The following is a 20,778-nucleotide window of genomic DNA, read 5'->3' on the forward strand; positions in this document are numbered from 1 at the left end:
CAGGAGAGATTCCTAAGCCCCCTGAGAAGGTGCTCACTCACAGCTTCCGCTGAGGGGTATCCGGGCTCCCTTAAGAGATGTGAGTGGGGAACACAGCCCTCATTTCGGTGACACCATCAGTGAGGGGGTTGAAATCAAGAGGAAGATTGGGTGGGACTAGGAAGGTGCACTTCCTAGAGTGGGAAGGGACTATGACCCTCAAGAAGGAGGTGCTCACCTGCAACTTCTGCTTGGAGGGGCTACGAGGGCCTTAGTCCCAACAGCCCTCATGGGGAGCCAAGCTGCAAACCTTGAGGAAGCTTCAGAGAGTCCCCCAAATTGTTCTTCACCACAGTTCTGGCATCTCAGAACCAGACTGACACTGTTATCCAGTATGGAGCTGGAGTCAGGCCCAAGGAGCCATAGAGGGGAACCGAGTCACCAGTGAGTGGGTTGGCCAAAAAAAGTTCCTTGGGCTTTAAAGTCAAAATAAAAGACATATTTTTCATTTTCACCATGAACTTTATTGAACAATATAGTCACCATTTTTTCCCAATAAAGAAAGAAAAAGTGAAGTCAATCAGTTGTGTCTGACTCTTTGCAACCCTGTGGACTGTAGCCTACCAGGCTCCTCTGTCTATGGGATTTTCCAGCCAAGAATACTGGAGTGGGTGACCATTTCCTTCTCCAGTGGATCTTCCTGACCCAGGGATTGAACCCGGGTCTCCCACATTGTAAACAGACGCTTCACCATCTGAGCCACCATTTTTCAGGCACTTTCATAATTCCATCTTGCCAAAACAGTTTGGCTTTTTGAGCAAAGAACTATTTCTGGTTCCTTTTACAGTCTTCCAGGGAATTGAAATATTTTCCACGAAGAGAATTTTGTAAACACCGAAATAAATGGAAATCCAAAGGTGGGCTGTCTGGTGAATATAGTGGATGAATCAGAACTTCCCAGCCAGGCTGTAACAGTTTTTGCCTGGTCATCAAAGAAACATGTGATCTTGTAGTCTCCTGATGGAAGATTGTGTTTGCTGTTGACTTCAGTTGGTCTAATTGGGAGCAGTACTTGGAATTAATTGTTTGGTTTTCCGGAGGAGCTTATAATAGAGGACTCCCTTCCAATCCCACCATATATGCAACATCATCTTCTCTGGATAAACACCAGCTTTTGGTGTGGTTGGTGGTGGTTCATTTCACGGGGCCCACAATCTCTTCCATTCCACAATATTGTATAGTATCCACTTTCCATTCCCTGTCACAGTTTGGTTCCCCCCCAACCCCCTGCCCCCTTAATTTATGTGAAACCCAAACATCAAAGTGACTAACATAACCAAGTTGGTGCAGGTGATTTTCAATGCTTGATTTGGATATTTTGAATATGTCGTCTATCTCGTGCATAATGTAAAGTTAATTGTTCTCAGTTAAGGTCTCAGTTTGATCACTATCAACTTCAGCTGGTCTCCCCAACCAAGGAGCATTGTCCAGTGACAAATTTCCAGCATGAAACTTCACAAACCACTTTCCACACATTCAATCAGTTACAGCACAAATCTTTTTTTTTTTTTTGCATTTCAGTTGCCTTTTTACCTTTGTTGAAATAATACAGCATAATATGTTGAAAATTCTGCTGTTTTTCTTCCATCTTCAATATTAAAATGGTTACACAACCGTTTACCAATTTTGATGCTTTTTAAAAAATGCTCACTGATATGACAGCTGTCATCAAAGAATCTAAGAGCATCGTTTTGAATGAAGTTAAAGACAACTGTTACTAGAACTAGCTTAGGGAAAAAAAGAACGAACTTTTTAGCTTACCCCCTATTTGCCCCTGTAATTAGGATGTCTGCATGGTTCTCTTGGTGAATCTTTTCAAGTCCTAAGAGATAGAGCAATAGGGGAGAATGATAAAGATGAAAGGACAAAAGCCTCAGGTTCCTTCATGGCCAGAGAACCGGTCTCTGCTAGATTCCACAGGTGGTGTCAGCCACCACCTGAGAGGCTACTTGAATCTACCTGGCTTGGGATGAGTCCCAGCCACCCTCCACAGAGGAGAGCCACAGCCCAACAGATGGACTGAGATTATGCCCTTTGAGGTCCCACCATCAGGAAAGATGGTGCAGGAAAATGGGCCATAAGAGCATAGTCATGCCCAGCTCTCAGGTGAGGGTCCTTGGCTCTGTATAGGAAAGAATCCAAGAGTGAGCCAGAGTAAAGTGAAAGCAGGTTTACAGAGAGAAACATACTCCTTAGCTTTCCTGGTGGCTCAGTGGTAAAGAATCCACCTGCCAATGCAGGAAACTATGTTCGATCCTTGGATTGGGAAGATCCCTTGGAGGAGGGAATGGCAAACCACTCCACTATTCTTGTCTGGACAATCTCATGGACAGAGGAGCCTGGTGGGCTACAGTCCTTGGGGTTGCAAAGCCTGGGGCACAACTTGGCGACTAAGCAACAAACAACACACTCGAAAGGCAGAATGCAGTGTGTCTCAGAGGCGACAGTGGGCCTGAAATATAGGTGCTTAGTTTTTAGGGGATGGGTAGCTTCATAGGCTACCTAGGGGGAGGATTATCCCAACTATTTTGGAGAAGGGGTGGAGACTGACAAGAACTAGGCCATCGCCCTCTTTTTGGCCTTTTATGGTCAGCCTGTGAACTGTCTTGTCACCTGTGGGTGTGTCATTTAGTATGTTAATGCATTACATTGGGGCTCAAGGTCTACGGAAAGTAGAATTTTCTACCATCTTGGACATAATCAGTTTTAACCAGTTTCTGTCATATCCTGCTTTTCTCAATGGGTGTGTCATTCTGTAAGGATTGTGCCTTGGCCCCTTTCTTCCTATCTCGGGAGCATAACCACCACTCATCAAGGGTGGGCCATGCACAGTGACTTCATTCCCAAGAGGACAGGATGAAAACAGGGACATCTGTTGAACTACCATGACCTCAGCCAGGTGACCGAGGTCAACACTGACAGTGGGAGTCATGTGGAAAACATGGTGTCCTGCTGGGGTGTGATGAGAACAGCACTTTACTTCCACAGGCCTCCTCTCAATAACCATCCCCCTGTCATCTCAAGACATGAAAACCAGAAAAACTCCAAGGAGTCCTCCAGGACCTCCTCCAGGACACCAAAAATGAGGACTGTCACAGCCCAGAGGAACCAAAGAAGACGGGACGCCAATGCAGTATGGGATCCTGGGGCAGAAAAAAGACAAGAGGAAATATGAATATGACCGTGGACTGGAACCTTCCCTTTCTTGGCAGGGATCGGGCATGTGGTCCCGGGTTGCATAACGTACAGAGGCAGAGGGAAAGGGCCCTGGGTTTCTTGGCATCATGTCTTCGGTACCGGCAGCTTCAGGCACCAGGACAAAGGTGGAAAACTGGACCTCAGTGGGTGACAATGTAGAGCATTGGTTGATTATTGTAACAATGGGAGCACACAACGGAGAGTGTTAGTAACAGAGGAAGCTGGGAGTGGGGGTGGGAATTCTCAATATTAGCTCCGCTGTTGGTCTGTGCCTCTAAAGCTCTTCTGATAAAAAGACAGTTCATTTACAACACAGTAACCAATTTTAAAAATCCTGTTGGGGGAGGTCTGTGTGGATGAGCACAGCTGTTGAACCAGTGTGCTGTGCGGGCTGGGGAGGGGTAGGTTGTCCACCATCTGCCTCTGCAGGCTTCCAGCCTTTTGGGTGGCCCTCCCCCCAGCCCACCAGGCAGCCTGCACCTTTCTTCCCCTTCCCAGTGGCTGGAAGCACAAAGCCCTTCAAGGTAGACTCCAGTTTTTCCTTTGTTCCCAGCTAATTCTAACTCCAAAGCTTCCTGTGCCTGCCAGCCTCCAAAGATGGGGAGCCCCCAACCTGCCCCCACCCTGTCTCCAGCTGCGAGACCCTCTTGGTATAACCAGTTACCCCAGGGCAGGGTGCCCTCCCACTCAACCCACTACTCCGAAGACCCCAGTTGCAACCAGCACTGGGTCCAATCCCCAGCCCGAATTCCAAGGCCTCCCTGGACAATGGGAGCCCTCTGGGCTGGCCTTCCCTCTTTCCAGTTCTCCCCTCCTCCCCTCCCCTTCCTCTTAACCTCCTCCCTCTCACCCACAGTCTAATTGTGGCTTCTGCCTGGGGAATGCTTTGCATCTCACAGGGGAGGAGTGATTGGGAACCCACCTTGAAGGGCCAACCTTATGGCAGAAAGTGATGAAGAACTAAAGAGCCTCTTGATGAAGGTGAAAGAGGAGAGTGAAAAAGCTGGCTTAAAACTCAACATTCAAAAAACAAAGATCATGGCATCCAGTCCCATCACTTCATGGGAAACAGATGGGGAAACAATGGAAATAGTGAGAGACTTTATTTTGGGGAGCTCCAAAATCACTGCAGATGGTAACTGCAGCCATGAAATGAAAAGACACTTGCTCCTTGGAAGAAAAGCTATGACCAACCTAGAGAGCATATTAAAAAGCAGAGACATAACTTCGCCAACAAAGGTCCGTCTAGTCAAAGCTATGGTTTTTCCAGTAGTCACAAACGGATGTGAGAGTTGGACCACAAAGAAGACTGAGCACCGAAAAACTGATCTTTTTAAACTGTGATGTTGGAGAAGGCTTTTGAGAGCCCCTTGGACTGAAAGGAGATCCAACCAGTCAATCTTAAAGGAAAGTAGTCCTGAATATTCATTGGAAAGACTGATGCTGAAGCTGAAGCTCCAATACTTTGGCCACCTGATGTGAAGAACTGACTCACTGGAAAAGACCTTGATGCTGGGAAAGATTGAAGGCAGGTGGAGAAGGGGGTGATAGAGGATGAGATGGTTGGATGGCATCACTGACTTGATGAGCATGAGTTTGAGCAGGCTCCGGGAACAGGGAGGACAGGGAGGCCTGGTGTGCTGCAGTCCATGGGGTCGCAAAAAGTTGGACACGACTGAGTGACTGAACTGACTGGAAGGGCCATCAATACCTGAGCCCAGTGGAGGACAGCCTCCTGGCTTTCAGCTGAGGTTCTGCTGCAGCAGAGGGACGTGCTGGCAAAGCCCTGAGACCCCACCGAGGGTTGGAAACCCCTCTGCCTGTGTTCAAACACTGGAGACCTCCCTGTCCACTGGGGCACTCCCATGGGCTGCTGGGGTCCACACACCAGAGGACCAGTCCATGAACTCCATGTGTCTCCGAAGGCCAGTTCACCTCAGTTGGACGTGGAAGGCTGTGTGGGTGTGGGTGTGGGTCAAGGCCCCCCTCAGCCTCCTTTCCAGCTTCCTGGGCCAGATAGCAGCTGACCTGAACCCTGCAGGACCAGAAGGTGGTAGGCAAGGAAGAAGCACCCTGGGTTGTGGCCTGTGGGCCAGCTCCATGAATGTTAGGTGGATCTTTGGTGCAAGGAAACCACAGGAGAGGACATGTGGGGAGGGCCTGGTCAGATTTGTGCCACTGAGAGAAGTGTGGGCCACAGAAGGGGTCCACGTGGGGTCCCGGGAGGCGGGAGGTGGTGTCAGGAACCACTGGAACCAGCCTGTTGCAGCCCCTGAATGCGGACACCCCAGCTCCGAGTGGCTGGAGGTGGTCCCTGAAGGAGCTGGAGCCATTTTTCGCAGCCAGCTCACCCTTGAGAGTTCTCTGGGACCCAGTCACCTCTCCCTGAGAAGCCTCTGACCCCACCATGATCGAGGCAGGTGACAGCTCCCTCCCATCCTGCCACTGGCCTTGACACATGTCCCCTGCCCTCCCGGCAAAGTCACAGGGGGTCCCCACTCTTGGCTCTGCTCTTTTCATACTGTGTCCTCCTCAGAAAGTGCCAGCAGTTCACTGTATCCTCCTCCAGCCCTGCGATCCCTCTCCCTGCCAACCTCCTCAGAACAAGCAAGTTGTTACATTCTGGAGGCTCCTTGCCCCAGCCAGGACCTCACCATTCCTGAACTTGTCCCAGCAGTCACGTCACCCAGGTCCCCGCCACAGCTGACGCCTCCCCTCAGAGGCATCACCCCACCCGGCCTGCAAATGGCGTTCTGCCCCTTCCCCTCTGCCTGCTTTGCTTAGATACTCTTGCTCTCTCCAACGTGTCTGGGGGTGCCTGTGCTTGATTGGCCCCTGGCTTCCTCAGGCCATCTTTGGGTCCCATATTCCTCAGTTGTCTGTCTCCCAAGCTGCTTCACTCTGAGGCTGGGCCAGAGCTCCAGATCGGGGCTTCTGAGGAGTCAGGGGACCCTCGTCACCTTGGGAAGGGGGGTTCCCTGAGCTCCAGGCCCCGCCCCCAGCCTGAGCCCTGAGACCCTGCCCGTCTTCCCCAGCGGCCAGTCAAGGCTCCCCGAGCGAGCTCGGCTGGAGATGCTGCCCCTCCCTCACCTAACAAGCTCAAGCTGGCTCGGACCGGAACTGCTTTTCTTCCTAAAGCCGCCCGGAAGGCTGAGGGTTTAGCTTAACGGGATGAGCCATCTGGGGACTGCAGGGTGGCACGCTCAGGGGAGCCTGGGACTGGGGACAGGGCGTTGGGGGTGGGCACAGCGCGCATCTGCAGCCATGATGATGACCCCTCCTTGCCCCCTCCTGGGGCTGCTCTCAGTCCTGGAAAATTCCAAACAGGCGGCTCAAGGGCTGCTGGGGAAGCAGCTGAACAACCTGGGTCCTGCTGATCCCTGGGGAGAGAAAAGCGTGGAGCGGAGGCCTTTGGGGGAGGGTCCGTGCACCTGCCAAGCACCAGAGGGCACCCTTACCCTATAGTGCCACAGTCTCCTGCAGGTCGGGCACGTGGAGGGGCCGCAGGAATCCTTCCCACAGTCCACTTGGGTGAAAAAGTGCGGCCTTGTCCATCGGCCAGTCAGGCTTCCCTCGGCCTGTTCAGGAGAGTCAGCGAGCGCTGTCACTCCGACAACCGGGACACTGACAGACCAAGGCTGTCTCCCTGGGGGGTGTGGGGGGCCCAAGGGCAGGAGACAGGGTCTCGGCAAAGCCCCTCAGCACGCCTGGAGACAGACCCCCACAACGCCACCACAGCCTTTCTGAGGGGGCTCTCTGGGCCCAGTGCTTCAGCAGGTAGAAGCAGCCTGCACCCCTGAGGTGCTGTCACGGGGCCCGGAAGCTGGAGGCCTTGGTACCCAACCTCGGCTGGGACTCAGAGATGGGCCAGGCTGCAAGAAGGAGATTGGGGCGGGGGGCGCCCCAGGATGTCCGAGAAGGTAGCCGGGCCAGCGGCTGGCCTCGAAGCGGGAAGGGCAAGTGAGGTGGCTGGACGGTGCTCCGGGCTCGGAGGAACCCGGGATCAGGGGCGGCTGGGCCCCGGGAAGGAGGCGCTGGCGGGCGCCCCAGGTAGCGGGCGGCCTCCAGCGGGAGCCGAGTCTCTGGCTCTGGAGAAGGGCGGGAGGAGGTGGGCGGAGTGACCAGGGCGGGGGGGCGGGCGCCGGGAGGGGGAGGGGCGAGGCCCGTCCGAGGGGGGCGGGGCGAGAGTGACGTCACCCTGGAGACGGTTCATAAGCGGCCAGTAGTCCGGCCAAAGAGGAGAGGCGAGATCAGAACGCGGTGGTGAGTCGCTGAGCTCGCTGCGGCCCGGAGAGCGGCTAAAGCCGCTGCCGCCGCCGCCGCCGCCGCTGAGAAGGAGGGGCGAACGCCTAGGCCGCCGCAGACGCGGGAGCCGCAGGCGAGTCGGGCAGCCGCGCCGGGCCGGGCCGGGCCGCAGCGGGGGGGAGGGGGGGAGCGCGCGGGAGGTGCGGGCCGCAGGCTCCTGCTCCTGCTCCTGCTCCTGCTCCGGCCGCCGCTTGCAGACAGGGGGCTGCGGATGCCGCCCGCGCCCCGGCTAGGCTAAGCCTCAGGCCGGGCGAGCAACTGCCGCCGCCGCCGCCGCGGGAGCTGCGGGCAGGAGCCTCGGGAGCCGTCGCCGCCGCCCGATCGGGCCCCGCCGCCGCCCGCGAGCCCCCGGGCCCCCGACACACATGAGATTCTTTAGGCTCACTTTCAAGTGCTTCGTGGACTGCTTCTGACCGCGCCGCCCCCGCTGTCCCGCACCCCGCCCGCCTCCCGCCCGCCGCCCCGACTCCCCGGTCCGGCCGTCCTCGGCCCCCGGCGGGCCCGCGCCTTCGGGGCCTTTATCCCCCCCTGCGCCGCTGGCGACCCCGCGCCTGTCTGCCCGCCCGCCCCCGCGGGCCGCCGTGCCCCCGGCCATGGCCAACAAGAGCGCGGAGAACGGCATCTACAGCGTGTCCGGCGAGGAGAAGAAGGGCCCCCTAATCGCGCCCGGGCCCGACGGAGCCTCGGCCAAGGGCGACGGCCCCGCGGCCCTGGGGGCGCCCGGCAGCCTCCTGGCCGTTCCGCCGCGCGAGACCTGGACGCGCCAGATGGACTTCATCATGTCGTGCGTGGGCTTCGCCGTGGGCCTGGGCAACGTGTGGCGCTTCCCCTACCTGTGCTACAAGAACGGCGGAGGTGAGCGCCGGGCCCCTCCCTAGCCCCACCGGGGCAGCAGGGCGAAGTCCAGGGGGTGGAGAGGCCCCCGGGGCGGCGAGGGAGGGGAAGGACCGGGGGGCCGCCCCTTGCCCGCCGTCGCCGCTCGGTGGCCCAGCCGCGCGGCCACCCCCCTGGCCGGTCATGTGCCTGGCAACGTGGTGGGGGAGGGGGCCTGCGAAGGAAGCCTCGAGCTGTGTCCGCCCCCCACCCCAGCACCACCACCCGCAAGTGACTCGCCACTGAGGTGGCCGGGCGAGGCCTCCCGCCTGGGGGGAGGCCTCCAGAGGTGAGGAGCCCTGGATGCCCCCTCCGATCAGGCACACAAGTGGCACATTGTGCCGGCCCCCCACGTGTGCACACACGAACACACACACAATGGGCCACTCTGTCCCTCCCCCTGCCTTCCCCTCCCTTCCCTTCTCTCTCTTCCTCTTGCCTCCCCTCCCCTCCCCTCTCCTCCCCTCGAGCCTGGGCCTGGAACACTGGGTGCCGGAGCCAGGCTTGGGAAGCCGGCAGCCCGGGCCGCCTGGCGCCATTGCTGGACACACTGCATGCACACCCCATGCCTGCCCGCCCCAGCCCAGCTTAGCAACAGCGATGGGCACGCGTGTGTCCTGTGACTGCAAAGCAGCCCCAGGGGGGTGGTGGGAAAAGCCGCAGGGACAAGGCGGCGGGCGGGAAACTGAGGCTCAGAGCAAAGGCCTTGGCCCAAGGTCACAGCAGGAGGATGCGGAGACCGCGGGCCCAGCCAAGCAGCAGCCAAAGCTTAGCCTTTTGAGTAGTTGCCTGGTGAGCTGGGGCAAGGGTCGAGGACCTGGAGGGGAGGGGTCCTCCACCCCCATCCTGGGCGCTCCTGTCTTGTTGTACCTGCCAGGCTCCCCCAACTTGGTCACTTCCTGTCCTTAGCAACCCTTTCAGATACCCTGCTCTCTGCTCACTGGTAGACAACTCCACCCACCCACCTTCTTCCTGGGCCTTCAGATGTGCGGGCAAGAGGCTCCCTTCCCTTACCCAAGCCCAGCGGGTCCCCAGGCCCGAGTGCCAACCACAGCCAACAGGCATGAGCATGCACACTCATTCATGCCCTCACAGTTCCTTCCTCTGCCGCCCAGCAAACTGTGGCTCAAGGGGTGGCTTGTATCCACAAGTGCGTGTCTATGCCATGACCATTAGTTAGCTCACCCTCGGTGAGTAGGGGCCAAAGCCCTATAGGGAAAAGGGGCTCTCAGGAAACCAGAAGGAAATGGGGTTCTGCTCGATGCCCGCCCCCCCCCAAGACTATTCACCTTGGGCTTCTGAGTCAGCGGCCACCCCTTATACTGATTCACTCAGTGGGAAGTTATCATGGCCTGGGCGGAGCCTGAAGGTGGGGCTCCACCCACCCCCCAGGGCTTGGGAAGGCCCTGGGCTGTCTTTCCGCACCTGTGCAGTTCTGGTCAGGTCCCCTGCCTGGCCAAGGGGCAACCCTGTGCAAGTGCCCACCTCCAGCTTTGTTCCTCAGGTGTGTTCCTTATTCCCTACGTCCTGATTGCCCTGATTGGAGGAATCCCCATCTTCTTCTTGGAGATCTCGCTGGGCCAGTTCATGAAGGCCGGCAGCATCAACGTCTGGAATATCTGCCCCCTGTTCAAAGGTGAGCAGCTCTGGCAGCCCCTGTGTGACCCCTGTGGACCTCTGCCTTTCTCCACCCCTGGGACAAAGATGGTACCCACTACAGAAAACCTCATCCTGTCTGAGCACCAGGCTTGGCATGTGGCCCCCAAGCTGCAAGGATTTGAAGACCACCTACCTGGGTGACCCTGGTGGGGGCAGAGACTCGATTGGAGGATGGACCTCTCCCCATCCCCACCGGGCGAGAAAGCCCTGCCCAGCACCTTTGGGGCTGGAAGGAGGGTGGCTGGGTGTGAGACACAATGGCAGGAAAAGCCAAAGGAGCTGACCCTCGACTATGGCACAGACTCATGAAGTGACTGGCTGAGGTTGCCCCTGAGAGGGTGACTGTCTCCCACCCCGCCCCAGGTCCCCAGAAAACCCCCCAGCTGCTGAGTATGGGAGGTTGCTGTTGGGAGGGGCAGGAAACAGGTGAAGGCTTGCCCTTCCTTCCCATCATGCTGGCAGTGAGACTCAGGGGATGACAGGTGTGAGACTAGGGAAACAGGACTTGCCTCTCATGCTGGGATGTGTGCTTGTCCGAGGGCTGGGGAGGAAGCAGGGGGCTAGGGGAGAAACGGGGCCTGATTTTTGGCCACAGATTGAGAGGTCTGCCTGGCATGGGGCGCTTGTACAAGGAAAGTTGGGGGCTTGGAGGGGTCTGGGTGGACAGCAACAGAAGGGTCTGGTTGCACTGAGGGGGGTCAAAGTCAGGAGATGTGGGGAGCAGGATGTTAGGGGCCCAGCAGGGACCACCAGCACGGCCCGGTCAGCAGATTGTGGGAGCAATGGGGGGCTGGCCAGGGATGAGCCTGGATAGAGACTCTCCCCTGCTCCCCAGGCCTGGGCTATGCCTCCATGGTGATCGTCTTCTACTGCAACACCTATTACATCATGGTGCTGGCCTGGGGCTTCTATTATCTGGTGAAGTCCTTTACCACCACGCTGCCCTGGGCCACATGTGGCCACACGTGGAACACTCCCGATTGTGTGGAGATCTTCCGCCACGAAGACTGTGCCAATGCCACCATGGCCAACCTCACATGTGACCAGCTTGCCGACCGCCGGTCCCCAGTCATCGAGTTCTGGGAGTGAGTCAAAGTACCTCGGAGCCAGGCCTAGTCTGTCTTGCCTCCTGCATGCAGCTTGTGTGTGCACATGTGTGTATGTGCATGTGCGCACAGGTACATGCACATGGGTGTGTCCCGGGCCCCACCCTGGAGGCATGCGACCAGGGATGCAGAGCAGGCTGTGCCTGCCTGCCTGGGGAGGGAAGCAGGAACTGCTGTTGGGCCCACTGGGGATGGCATGGTGCTGGGCCGCCTGGGGGTCCAGGCACACAGACTGCAGGGACCCCAGGCTGGGAACTTAAACCAGGCCTCCCAGAAGCACCGGTGGGACCAGCTAGACTCAAAAGCTGCCAGAGCAATGCTACCCAGGACAACCCCAGTCTCTTGGCCTCTGCAGGCACAACTCTCATGGGCTTTCCTTCTCCAGGAACAAAGTCTTGCGGCTCTCTGGAGGGCTGGAGGTGCCGGGGGCCCTCAACTGGGAGGTGACCCTGTGTCTGCTGACCTGCTGGGTGCTGGTCTATTTCTGTGTCTGGAAGGGGGTCAAGTCAACAGGCAAGGTACAGCCAGGGAGACCCCGGGGCTGGGCACCACTGCCTGGGCGTGGGGTGCAGCTGCCAGGGACCACTGCTACCACGGGAGGTGACTGCATCAGGGGTTGTACTTCAATCCGGCCCCTGAGCCCCACCCAGTGGAGGGGGAGAGGCCCTGGCAGTGGCTGCCCCTTCCCTGGGGGTGGGGCATCCCTGTCCCACCTTCCCACCCTCCCAGTTTCTGTCAATTCCGGCTTACGTTTAGGGTTCTGGTCAGTTTTAGGGTGTGGGTAGACCTGGTCTACTGCCTGTTTCTATCCCCTGGTGTGTGGCCTAGAGGGCCCCAGCAGGGAGCCTGGACACATCACTCCTTCAGGGGCCCACTGTCCGGCTGGGGGGACCACTGAACAGACACAAAATAAGACAGTGTGCTGAGCAGGTGGACCTGCTCGGGAGGCAGACACCTTCGGTGTAATCTCACTCTTACCTGTCTCTGGCGGTCTGAGTTCTAATCCCAAGGACCTTGCGAGCACATTACCTAGAGTCAGGGGACCAGGGAGCATGGGACCTGACCCTGTCCCCCCTCCCTGCAGCTAACCTTGCTTGCTTTGGGGCTGCCAGTACCCCAGCTGAGCACAGCCTCCTTTGGGAGCCATGGCTCTGACTAGAAGGCAGGGTAGGGGACGGTGGTTTGAGTGGCCAGCATGGGGGGTACTGCGGCCTTCCCAGCAGGACCCCCCTCTGAGCAGCCCGACCCCCCCAGATCGTGTATTTCACCGCTACATTCCCCTATGTGGTCCTCGTTGTGCTGCTGGTGCGCGGAGTGCTGCTACCTGGCGCTTTGGATGGCATCATCTACTATCTCAAGCCTGACTGGTCAAAGCTGGCATCCCCTCAGGTGAGGGAGAGCAAAGGGAGGGGACACGGTGGTGGTGGGGGGACACGCGGGGGACAGGCACCCCAGCAGGGCTTCCCACACCTTCTCTTCCCTGGCTCACCTCCAGGTATGGATTGACGCAGGGACACAGATCTTCTTCTCTTATGCCATCGGCTTGGGGGCTCTCACTGCCCTGGGCAGCTACAATCGCTTCAACAACAACTGCTACAAGTAGGCACTGAAGCCAGCCGCCCCTGCCCTGCCCTACCCACCTGTGGGCGGCAGGCAGTCTCAACAGCCTGTGTGTCCCCTGTCCACAGGGATGCCATCATACTTGCCCTCATCAACAGCGGGACCAGCTTCTTTGCAGGCTTCGTGGTGTTCTCCATCCTGGGCTTCATGGCCACAGAACAGGGCGTGCACATCTCCAAGGTAGCAGAATCAGGTAAAGACCCCCCAGCCCCACCAAGCCCCAGCCGGGCTTCTGGAGCCGCAGCTGGACGACGGATATGAACACACGCAAATAGCCATTGTGAGAAATGGGAAAAAGTCCAACTCAATTTGTCCCATCAGCGTGGGCCAGGAGGAGGCCTGACTGAGCAACTGGGAGGCACAGCTGTGCCTCCAGCTCAGGGCTGGAGCCCCAAGCCCCCATCTGTGTCTCTCCAGGGGCCTTGGGGTGTGTCCTCCTTGCCAGAGTGTTGCCCAGGGAAAGGGGGGCCTTTTCTGGGTCCGTGGGGACCTGTGACTGCAATGGCTGCTGGAACCCAGGCCCCAAAGGCTGAGCCAGACATCCCCGTTGCAGGTGCAGTCTACCAAGGGCCTGCGGGAACCTGCCATCATGGTCCCTGACATGGCCCACACACAGGGGTGGGAGTGGCCTGGTGATACTTTGCCACAAGTGGGAAGGCCTCTGTCCACAGGGTACCCTGCCATAGTTCATTACCCTGGTGCTGGGGGGCAGGGTGGGGTGAGGGACAAGATGTGGGTGGGGGGCTCTGGATGTCCACACCCCGCACCTTCTCCCTCAGGGCCTGGCCTGGCTTTCATTGCCTATCCACGGGCCGTCACACTGATGCCCGTGGCTCCGCTCTGGGCAGCCCTGTTCTTCTTCATGCTGTTGCTGCTTGGTCTCGACAGCCAGGTTTGCAAGGGGTTATGGGCCTAAGAGGTGTGTGATGGGGGGTGGTCGTGGGCGTAGGGCACCCTGGGCACCAGGAGACAGTGGGTGGGCAGGGGAGGGGCCCGGCCTGAGTTGCCCGGCTACAGTTTGTAGGTGTTGAAGGCTTCATCACTGGCCTGCTGGACCTCCTCCCAGCCTCCTACTACTTCCGGTTCCAAAGGGAGATCTCCGTGGCCCTCTGCTGCACCATCTGCTTTGTCATCGACCTCTCCATGGTGACTGATGTGAGTGCAAGTGGGACGTGGGCTGCCCACCCCTACCCCTCCTTGCAGGCGGCCAGCTGCCGGCCCCCCTGACCCAACCCCCTCCACAGGGCGGGATGTATGTCTTCCAGCTGTTTGACTACTACTCAGCCAGTGGCACCACGCTGCTCTGGCAGGCCTTCTGGGAGTGTGTGGTGGTCGCCTGGGTGTACGGTAGGTCGGGGTCAACAGGCGAGCCAGGCTGGGGCAGTCAGGGGCAGTGGTGGGCGTCTCGAGCTCTGGCCCGCCCTGTCTCTGCAGGAGCTGATCGCTTCATGGACGACGTGGCCTGCATGATCGGGTACCGACCTTGCCCCTGGATGAAATGGTGCTGGTCTTTCTTCACCCCACTGGTGTGCATGGTAAGGGAGAAGGCCGGGCAGGGTGCAGGGCACCCAGGGGCCAGCTAGCCGTGGCTGCTGGGGATGAGTGCCAAGCTTCTCTCACCCATAGGGCATCTTCATCTTCAACATGGTCTACCACGAGCCGCTGGTCTACAACAATACCTACGTGTACCCGTGGTGGGGCGAGGCCGTGGGCTGGGCCTTTGCACTCTCCTCCATGCTATGTGTGCCCCTCCACCTCCTGGGCTGCCTCCTCAGGGCCAAGGGGACCATGGCTGAGGTCAGTGCCCCATGCTCCCCTCCATCCATGGCCCCCCCTTGGGTCCAGACAGGACCTCCAGGGTGCCTGGGGTGCCCTCGATGGGGTATAGGTGGAAGAGAAGTGGGCCCTCCAGGGCCTCAGGTCATGAGAGACCTGTCCCCAGCCTCTGTTTTTACAGCCACTCAACCCTCCACTGCCTTCCCTGGTAGCTCAGACGGTAAAGCGTCTGCCTGCCATGTGGGAGACCCAGGTTTGATCCCTGGGTTGGGAAGATCCCCCTGGAGAAGGAAATGGCCGCCCACTCCAGTACCCTTGCCTGGAAAAATCCCATGGACGGAGGAACCTGGTGGGCGACAGTCCATGGGGTCGCAGTCAACTGAGTGACTGCACTCACTCACTCGACCCTCCCCTGAACCTGGTTTCCCTAGTGCAGGTGTCGCAGCCTGGCCAGCGACCCCAGGAGGGCTGGTCTGGGGCTCCAAGTTGGTGGCAGGTGGCGGGAAGTGGCCAGAGGCCCAGGGTGAGCGGGGGCCCCTCCCCAGGCACTCAAGGTGCCCCCCTCTCTCCCACAGCGCTGGCAGCACCTGACGCAGCCCATCTGGGGCCTCCACCACCTGGAATACAGAGCTCAAGACTCGGATGTCAGGGGCCTGACCACCCTGACCCCAGTGTCTGAGAGCAGCAAGGTGGTGGTGGTGGAGAGCGTCATGTGACGGGCCCCCGGCACCAGCTCCCCCTCTTGTAGCCATACCACTCCTGCTTTAGCACCCCCCACCCTCCCAGGGGGCTTACCTTTCCCTGCCACTAAACGGGGGTCTGCCTGCCTGGGGTGGGGGGAGGGGAGGAAGCACCAGAGTGCTTATAACTCAACTTTTTTTTTTCCATTTTTAATAAAACACCAAAAAAATACCACAACCCACCAAAAATAGATGCCTCCCCACCCCCATAACCAAGCTGGTGCACACACTGCTCCCCAGCATCCCCCAGCCCCCACCGCTAGTACCCGCTGCAGTCTAACCTCAGCCCACTGCTCCCTGCCTGCCTCTCCAGGTTCTGCCCGACACACCCTTGGGTGGCCCCCACCCCAGAGGTGGCAGTGTGGGGCCCAGGATTGGAGAGCAGAGGGGGAAGGTGGGGGGCACAGCTGCAGAACCAAGGCAGATACTTAAGCTGGGCTAGACCCCTCTCCCCATCCCCAATCTAGACGCTTAGAGAGCCAGCCAGCAATGGGACCTTCGGTTCCTGCGCCAATTGCCACCAATATCAATTGTGTGAGCTTGTGTATGAGTGCACATGTGTGTGAGTACGTAGGGTATAGATCTCTTCTCTTAGCAATGGTGAATACCAGGTGTAAGTTGTGCCTGTGGGCAAATGAGGCTTGTATTTTGCACATTTTATAAAAACTTGAGAGATTTCTGCTTGTATATTTCTAAGAGAAACACCCCAATGTCCCTCTCCTTGCCATGCCCCATCCCTTTCAGCCCCTCTTATACCTCTGCCCCCCAGCCAAGGAGTGTGAATTTCTAGATCTAATTTTCATAGGCAAAACAGAAGCTTCAAGCTATCAAGTGTGCAAGTCCGTCGTGTGGGTATGCATGTGCAGTCCCCAGCCCCAGACCAGTGGAAAAGTGCAAGGTGGGGGGGGGGGAGACTCACTGGGTGTCCCCACAAGTTGAGGGGGTTGGCCGGTGCATCACCATGGGGGCCCGGGGCTTCCCACCTGGCCTGCTCAGGCTGGCCCCACCCTGCCCTCTGGGATGGGCACCACCACTGCAGGGACCCAAGGTGGGCACCAGCCTAGATATGGCTCCCACCTGAGAGCTTCAGGCTGATACCCTGTCCATGTCTCAAATCCTCCATGTGGCAGGTTCACTGAACCCTGTGTGTCATGTCTAGTCCTGAAGGGGCCCTTGAGGGGCTTCCCTCACACCCTGACATGGGCTGGATGGGTGGGGCTGGGGGAGGGCCAGGGTCCAGTGGGGACGCCCTTACTGTGCTAAAAGCCACTGCAAACAGCAATAAAGACATCATTTTCCAAAGCTGGCTCCTGCTTGTAAGGTGTTGGGGGGGGGGGCAGTCAGGGGATGAAGGGGTATGAGCCCTCCCCACCTTGAGTGGCTTCCCTGGACAAGTGTTGGTTCTAAGGTCTGTACGCTTGGCACAGTTCCAGGAACAGTGTAGGGAGCTGACATACATGGGGACCAAGGGCAACTAAAAAGGAACACACCAAGCAGGGTAGGTGGGTGTCAAGTCCGGGCTCTGTAGCTTCTCAAGGGTGCTCCTCCGAGAGCAGGTAGGGCCCTGGGGAAGGTTGGTCACTGGGCAGGACCAGGGCACTAGCAGGTGCAGTCACTAGGTTAGTGACCTACCTGCACCTGATGCGAAGAGCTGACTAACTGGAAAAGGCCCTGATGCTGGGAAAGATGGAGGGCAGGAGAAAGGGGTGATGGAGGATGAGATGGTTGGATGACATCACTGACCCCATGGACATGCTGCAGTCCATAGGGTTGCAAAGAGTTGCACACAACTTGGCAGCTGAACAACCAACAGGTTTGTGGATGGCTGGGACCCCAAGAAGAGTGGTGTTGCCAGGCCCTGCACTAGGGAGACAAGGAGGTTCAGAGGAGAGAGTGTTATCTACCAAGTAGAAATGTCTAGACAAGGAGTTTAAAGTTCTAGAAAGTCTGCCCTGTAGACAGAACTTTGGAAGTTCTCATTACATAAAGATGGCCCTGAGCCTGGATGAGTCGCTGGGCAGCTGGAGAGGGAGCCCTGGCCCAGGCACCGAGCCCTGCGGCCCTGGGACACTCTGGACACGGCAGAGCAGAGGGGGAACTGGCTGCAGAGTCAGCAAAGTTGGGACACCCCTCCACCACCCAGAACACACATGTGAGGGCCCACCATCCCCTCCAGGTGTCAGGGAGGAGGGGGTGATGGGCTCTGTCAGAGCTTTGGTGATACGATCACACAGGACAAGAGAAATCTGGGCGAAGAGGAAATGCAAAAACCTAATCAGGATGGCATTAAGGGGTGGAAACAACCCAAGTCTCTGCAGAGAGGAACAAAGAAAAGGAGCTCCATCCTGAAAAATGAGGGAAATTCTGACAAGATGGATGAACCTCTGGGACATGACACGTGGTAGAAAGCAGCTGGAAGACACATCCTGTGTGACTTGACCTCTCCGAGGTCAATTCCAACAGAAAGTGGGGGGAGGGGGAAGTTAGTGTTCAACAGGGACAGTGTCTGTTTGGAGAGCGGGAACAGTTCAGGAGATGCGCAATGGGGATGGCTGCACACGACGGAAATGGACTTTTTGCCATTCAACTGCCATCCTGAAAATGATTCTGGGGGAAGTTTGAGACTACACACGCTTTGGCATGAGGTTTCAGAGGAGGGGCCGGGAAGAAGTGGACCAAGGAAATCCATTCAGGATCCATCCAGAGTAACAGGAGGGAGGGTGGGGTGAGACACAGACATATGGGTGGCCAGGGCCAGTCTGCTTATCAGCTGAGGCGGGCCTTCCCGGGGTGGGCATCAAGGTAGGGTACCGGCTGCGTGCTCTGAATGCCAGCCTGGGCAGAAGGGATGGGGTGGCCCTTCAGAGAAAATGGAAAACTGGCTCCTCTTCAGTCCCTCACAGGCCATTCCCCCTGTTTAGCCAGGCAGCGACCCCTTAGTGAGGGGAGGACCTGAGCTCTCAACTAGACAGCCAGGGGTGGGCTCTGGCTTGTGCCAGTCATAAGCAAACGCTGTGGTGGTCATCAAGGAGAATCTGGACAGGGTGTAGGTCACTGGAGCCTGGGGAGGAATATCAGCTGAGTAGGCCCCACCCCAAGTCAAGCTGGGCCTCTGGAGCCTCGGCTGGCGGAGGCGCCTCCCTGGCGAGATGGTGGCCCAGCCCCTGCAGTGCCAATGCCTGGCCTGCCAACCCAACCCTTGTCCCACCCTTCTCTGAAAGGCTCCTCATCCTACAAGCTTCTGCTCTCACCACGCCCACAACCCCAAGAAGCCTGTGCGCTGGTGGGTCAGCGCCACCAGTGTGGCTTTCCCAAAAAGGCCCTCGCACCCTCCAACTCAACCCTTGCCACTCCACACCCTGCATGTGCTGTCGTGTCTGCCTCTTTGGGACCCCATGGACTGTAGCCCACCAGGCTCCTCTGTCTGGGGGAGTTTCCAGGCCAGAATACTGGAGTGGGTTGCCATTTCCTCCTCCAGGGGATCTTCCGACCCTGAGTCACACCAGCTCCTTCACATCTCCATTCCTCTAGCCATGGCCGTGCCTTGGCTCACATCCTTGTCACCTCTTGCCAAATGGCCTCCAGGCCACCTGCCACCAGGCAAGACTCAGAAAACATCAACAGCGCAGTAAGGGGCACTTGACAGAGGTCATGCTGCTTGGCTGGGACCTGTTAACCAGGGAACCTGCCCTGCAGTAGACAGAGGACATGCAGACCAGCAGTGGGAGAGACAGGCCAGGAGACGGATCAGCCCAGCCCCGTGGTGCCCACGAGGTCACCAGAGGTGCAAGCAAGGCAGAAGACTATTGGGTACAGTGGCTTACAGCCCCACTCTAAGCAGAGGCTGCCGGCTGCAGCAGCCTTCAGAATGGGCCAGAGCGGGCAGTGCCTACAGCTGGCCCTCCAGTCTTAAGCAAGGTGGGCACCATGCTTTCCATTTTTAAGAGTTGGCCATCCCCGTCACTCTCTTCTCGTCCCCAGCTAGCTGCTTCCCCTCCACCCAGCCCAGGGAAGAACCTAAGGGCCCACAGTGCGGACTTTGGCCTGCAGGAGTTCAGAGCAAGGTGAGCTCAGGGAGGCCGAGGTAGTCAGGGAACACTTCCTGGAAAAGTGGGACGAGCTCTCAGCCTTGGCATAGCAACCAGAGGGTGTCATCTGCAGCCTCCCTCCGCGGCAGACACCACCTAGAAGGCTGCCCGGAAAGGAGGGTGGCACTCTCCATGAGAATGTGGGCAAGGAACACTTCTGAAGGGAGCCACCAACCTGAGCCTGGTGGGAGAAGCCGGTGCTCAATGCTGGCTGTCTGCACTCCAGTTTCCAGGGGCCCCCGAATGCCGACAAAAAACACCTCCGACCTGCCCCCAACCCCTCACCCAGTCCTCAGAAGCAGCAGAAAAACACTAGAGCCTCCTTGATAGCGGCCACCTGCCAAGGCAGCCCAGGGGGTGTCCAGGCCAGAGCAGGCTCATGGGGTGGCAGAGGGGACCCCAAGAGACACCTGAAGGCTCTGCCCACTGCCTCCGTTTGCCCTTGGCCAGGCGTAGGTCACCACCAAGGGCACGTCTTCGCTCTCTCTGGCATTAGTCAGAGGTCATCCTGGAAATCTTCAGGAGGGGGCGGGGCAGGGAGGGACTAGTGGCACTCTGCCATGCTCTATCTGGCCTCAATGTGATGAACAGGACCCAGAGGAGGCAGGCGAGGCTGCCACCCGGAAGCCCAGTGGGTTCCCTGTGTCTCCCGAGCTTCCCTGGGCCCAGGGAGATGACGGGACCAACATGCCCCACATGGCCGTCAAGCCAGGCCTGGCCTGGGGTACCCGAGGCAGGACATAGACAGGGCAAGTGCACCCGCACCTGGCCTGGGAGGAGGGAGCCTTTGGGAATTAGAACAAAGGCAGGGAAAAGCGTCCTGCAGGCCTCAAGGGCCAAGCCTGGGGCCAGGGTCTCTGCCCAAGCTGCCTGCCATCAGTGTCTCAGCTGGTCCAGGCGGGGGGATCACAAGGCGGCCTCCCCGCGGCCTCAGTCACACGCACACAGCACAGACATGACACAACAGACTTTATTGCCCCCCACGAAGCTATTCTTCCTGCTCTGCCTGCCTTGCGGCAGGACCGGAGGAGAGGGGCCTTAGGAGCCCAGAATATCAGCATGCGACATCGAGGGGCTTAGCCCAGTGGAAAGCAAGCCCCGCCGCAGCCTGGCTCATTCTGGGGGGGGACCCGGGTCCCCTAAGGAATGCAGGCAGTGCATGGAACAGCAAGCAGCATGAGGGAACAGAAGCGCAAAGGAGAGAATGGCGGTACCGAGCGAGGCCAGGCCCTCCAGTGGTAGCCGGCTGTGGGCGGCTGGGGAGCATCACTCCTCCTTCTTGTCCGAGGGGCCATCTACTGCCGCCTGCAGAGGGGACAGACGATTGCAAAGCGGTGGGGGGAGGGGCAGGGTGCACTCCTCCCCTTTGCCTTC

General features: G+C 58.5%; 2 protein-coding genes and 1 non-coding gene across 5 annotated transcripts in view; 2 read left to right on the forward strand and 1 right to left on the reverse strand.

The window, feature by feature from the left end:
* Positions 1–3,234: 3,234 nt before the first annotated feature.
* LOC120882689 lies at positions 3,235–3,362 on the forward strand. The gene has a single exon (XR_005725550.1). It is a non-coding gene; the product is annotated as a small nucleolar RNA SNORA57 (small nucleolar RNA).
* Positions 3,363–8,087: 4,725 nt separating this feature from the next.
* On the forward strand, positions 8,088–16,618 carry SLC6A8 (solute carrier family 6 member 8). Its single transcript, XM_040265491.1, has 13 exons — positions 8,088–8,397; positions 9,920–10,051; positions 10,910–11,159; positions 11,566–11,698; positions 12,435–12,569; positions 12,676–12,779; positions 12,869–12,993; positions 13,580–13,692; positions 13,818–13,955; positions 14,045–14,147; positions 14,235–14,335; positions 14,427–14,597; positions 15,152–16,618. Exons 1-13 carry the CDS (start codon positions 8,136–8,138, stop codon positions 15,290–15,292), a joined length of 1,908 nt encoding a protein of 635 aa, XP_040121425.1. The 5' UTR covers positions 8,088–8,135; the 3' UTR covers positions 15,293–16,618.
* A 3,738-nt stretch (positions 16,619–20,356) lies between these two features.
* BCAP31 (B cell receptor associated protein 31) overlaps positions 20,357–20,778 on the reverse strand; it is a 29,168-nt gene continuing 28,746 nt past the window's right edge. For all 3 annotated transcript variants that reach the window (XM_040265577.1, XM_040265578.1, XM_040265579.1), the window contains exon 8: positions 20,357–20,709. In XM_040265577.1, coding sequence (XP_040121511.1) covers positions 20,671–20,709 — 39 coding nt within the window. In that variant the 3' untranslated portion in view covers positions 20,357–20,670. The remainder of the gene's footprint in view (positions 20,710–20,778) is intronic.

This window comes from Oryx dammah, unplaced genomic scaffold (assembly GCF_014754425.2).
Source record: "Oryx dammah isolate SB20612 unplaced genomic scaffold, SCBI_Odam_1.1 HiC_scaffold_23, whole genome shotgun sequence".
Classification (NCBI taxonomy): domain Eukaryota; kingdom Metazoa; phylum Chordata; class Mammalia; order Artiodactyla; family Bovidae; genus Oryx; species Oryx dammah.

Coding starts and splice junctions, on each gene's coding strand:
- SLC6A8 (XM_040265491.1), top strand. CDS start 8,136: ATGGCCAACAAGAGCGCGGAGAACGGCATCTACAGCGTGTCCGGCGAG. Junction 11,699..12,434: donor GGGTCAAGTCAACAGGCAAG/GTACAGCCAGGG, acceptor CGACCCCCCCAG/ATCGTGTATTTCACCGCTAC. Junction 14,336..14,426: donor TCACCCCACTGGTGTGCATG/GTAAGGGAGAAG, acceptor TCTCACCCATAG/GGCATCTTCATCTTCAACAT.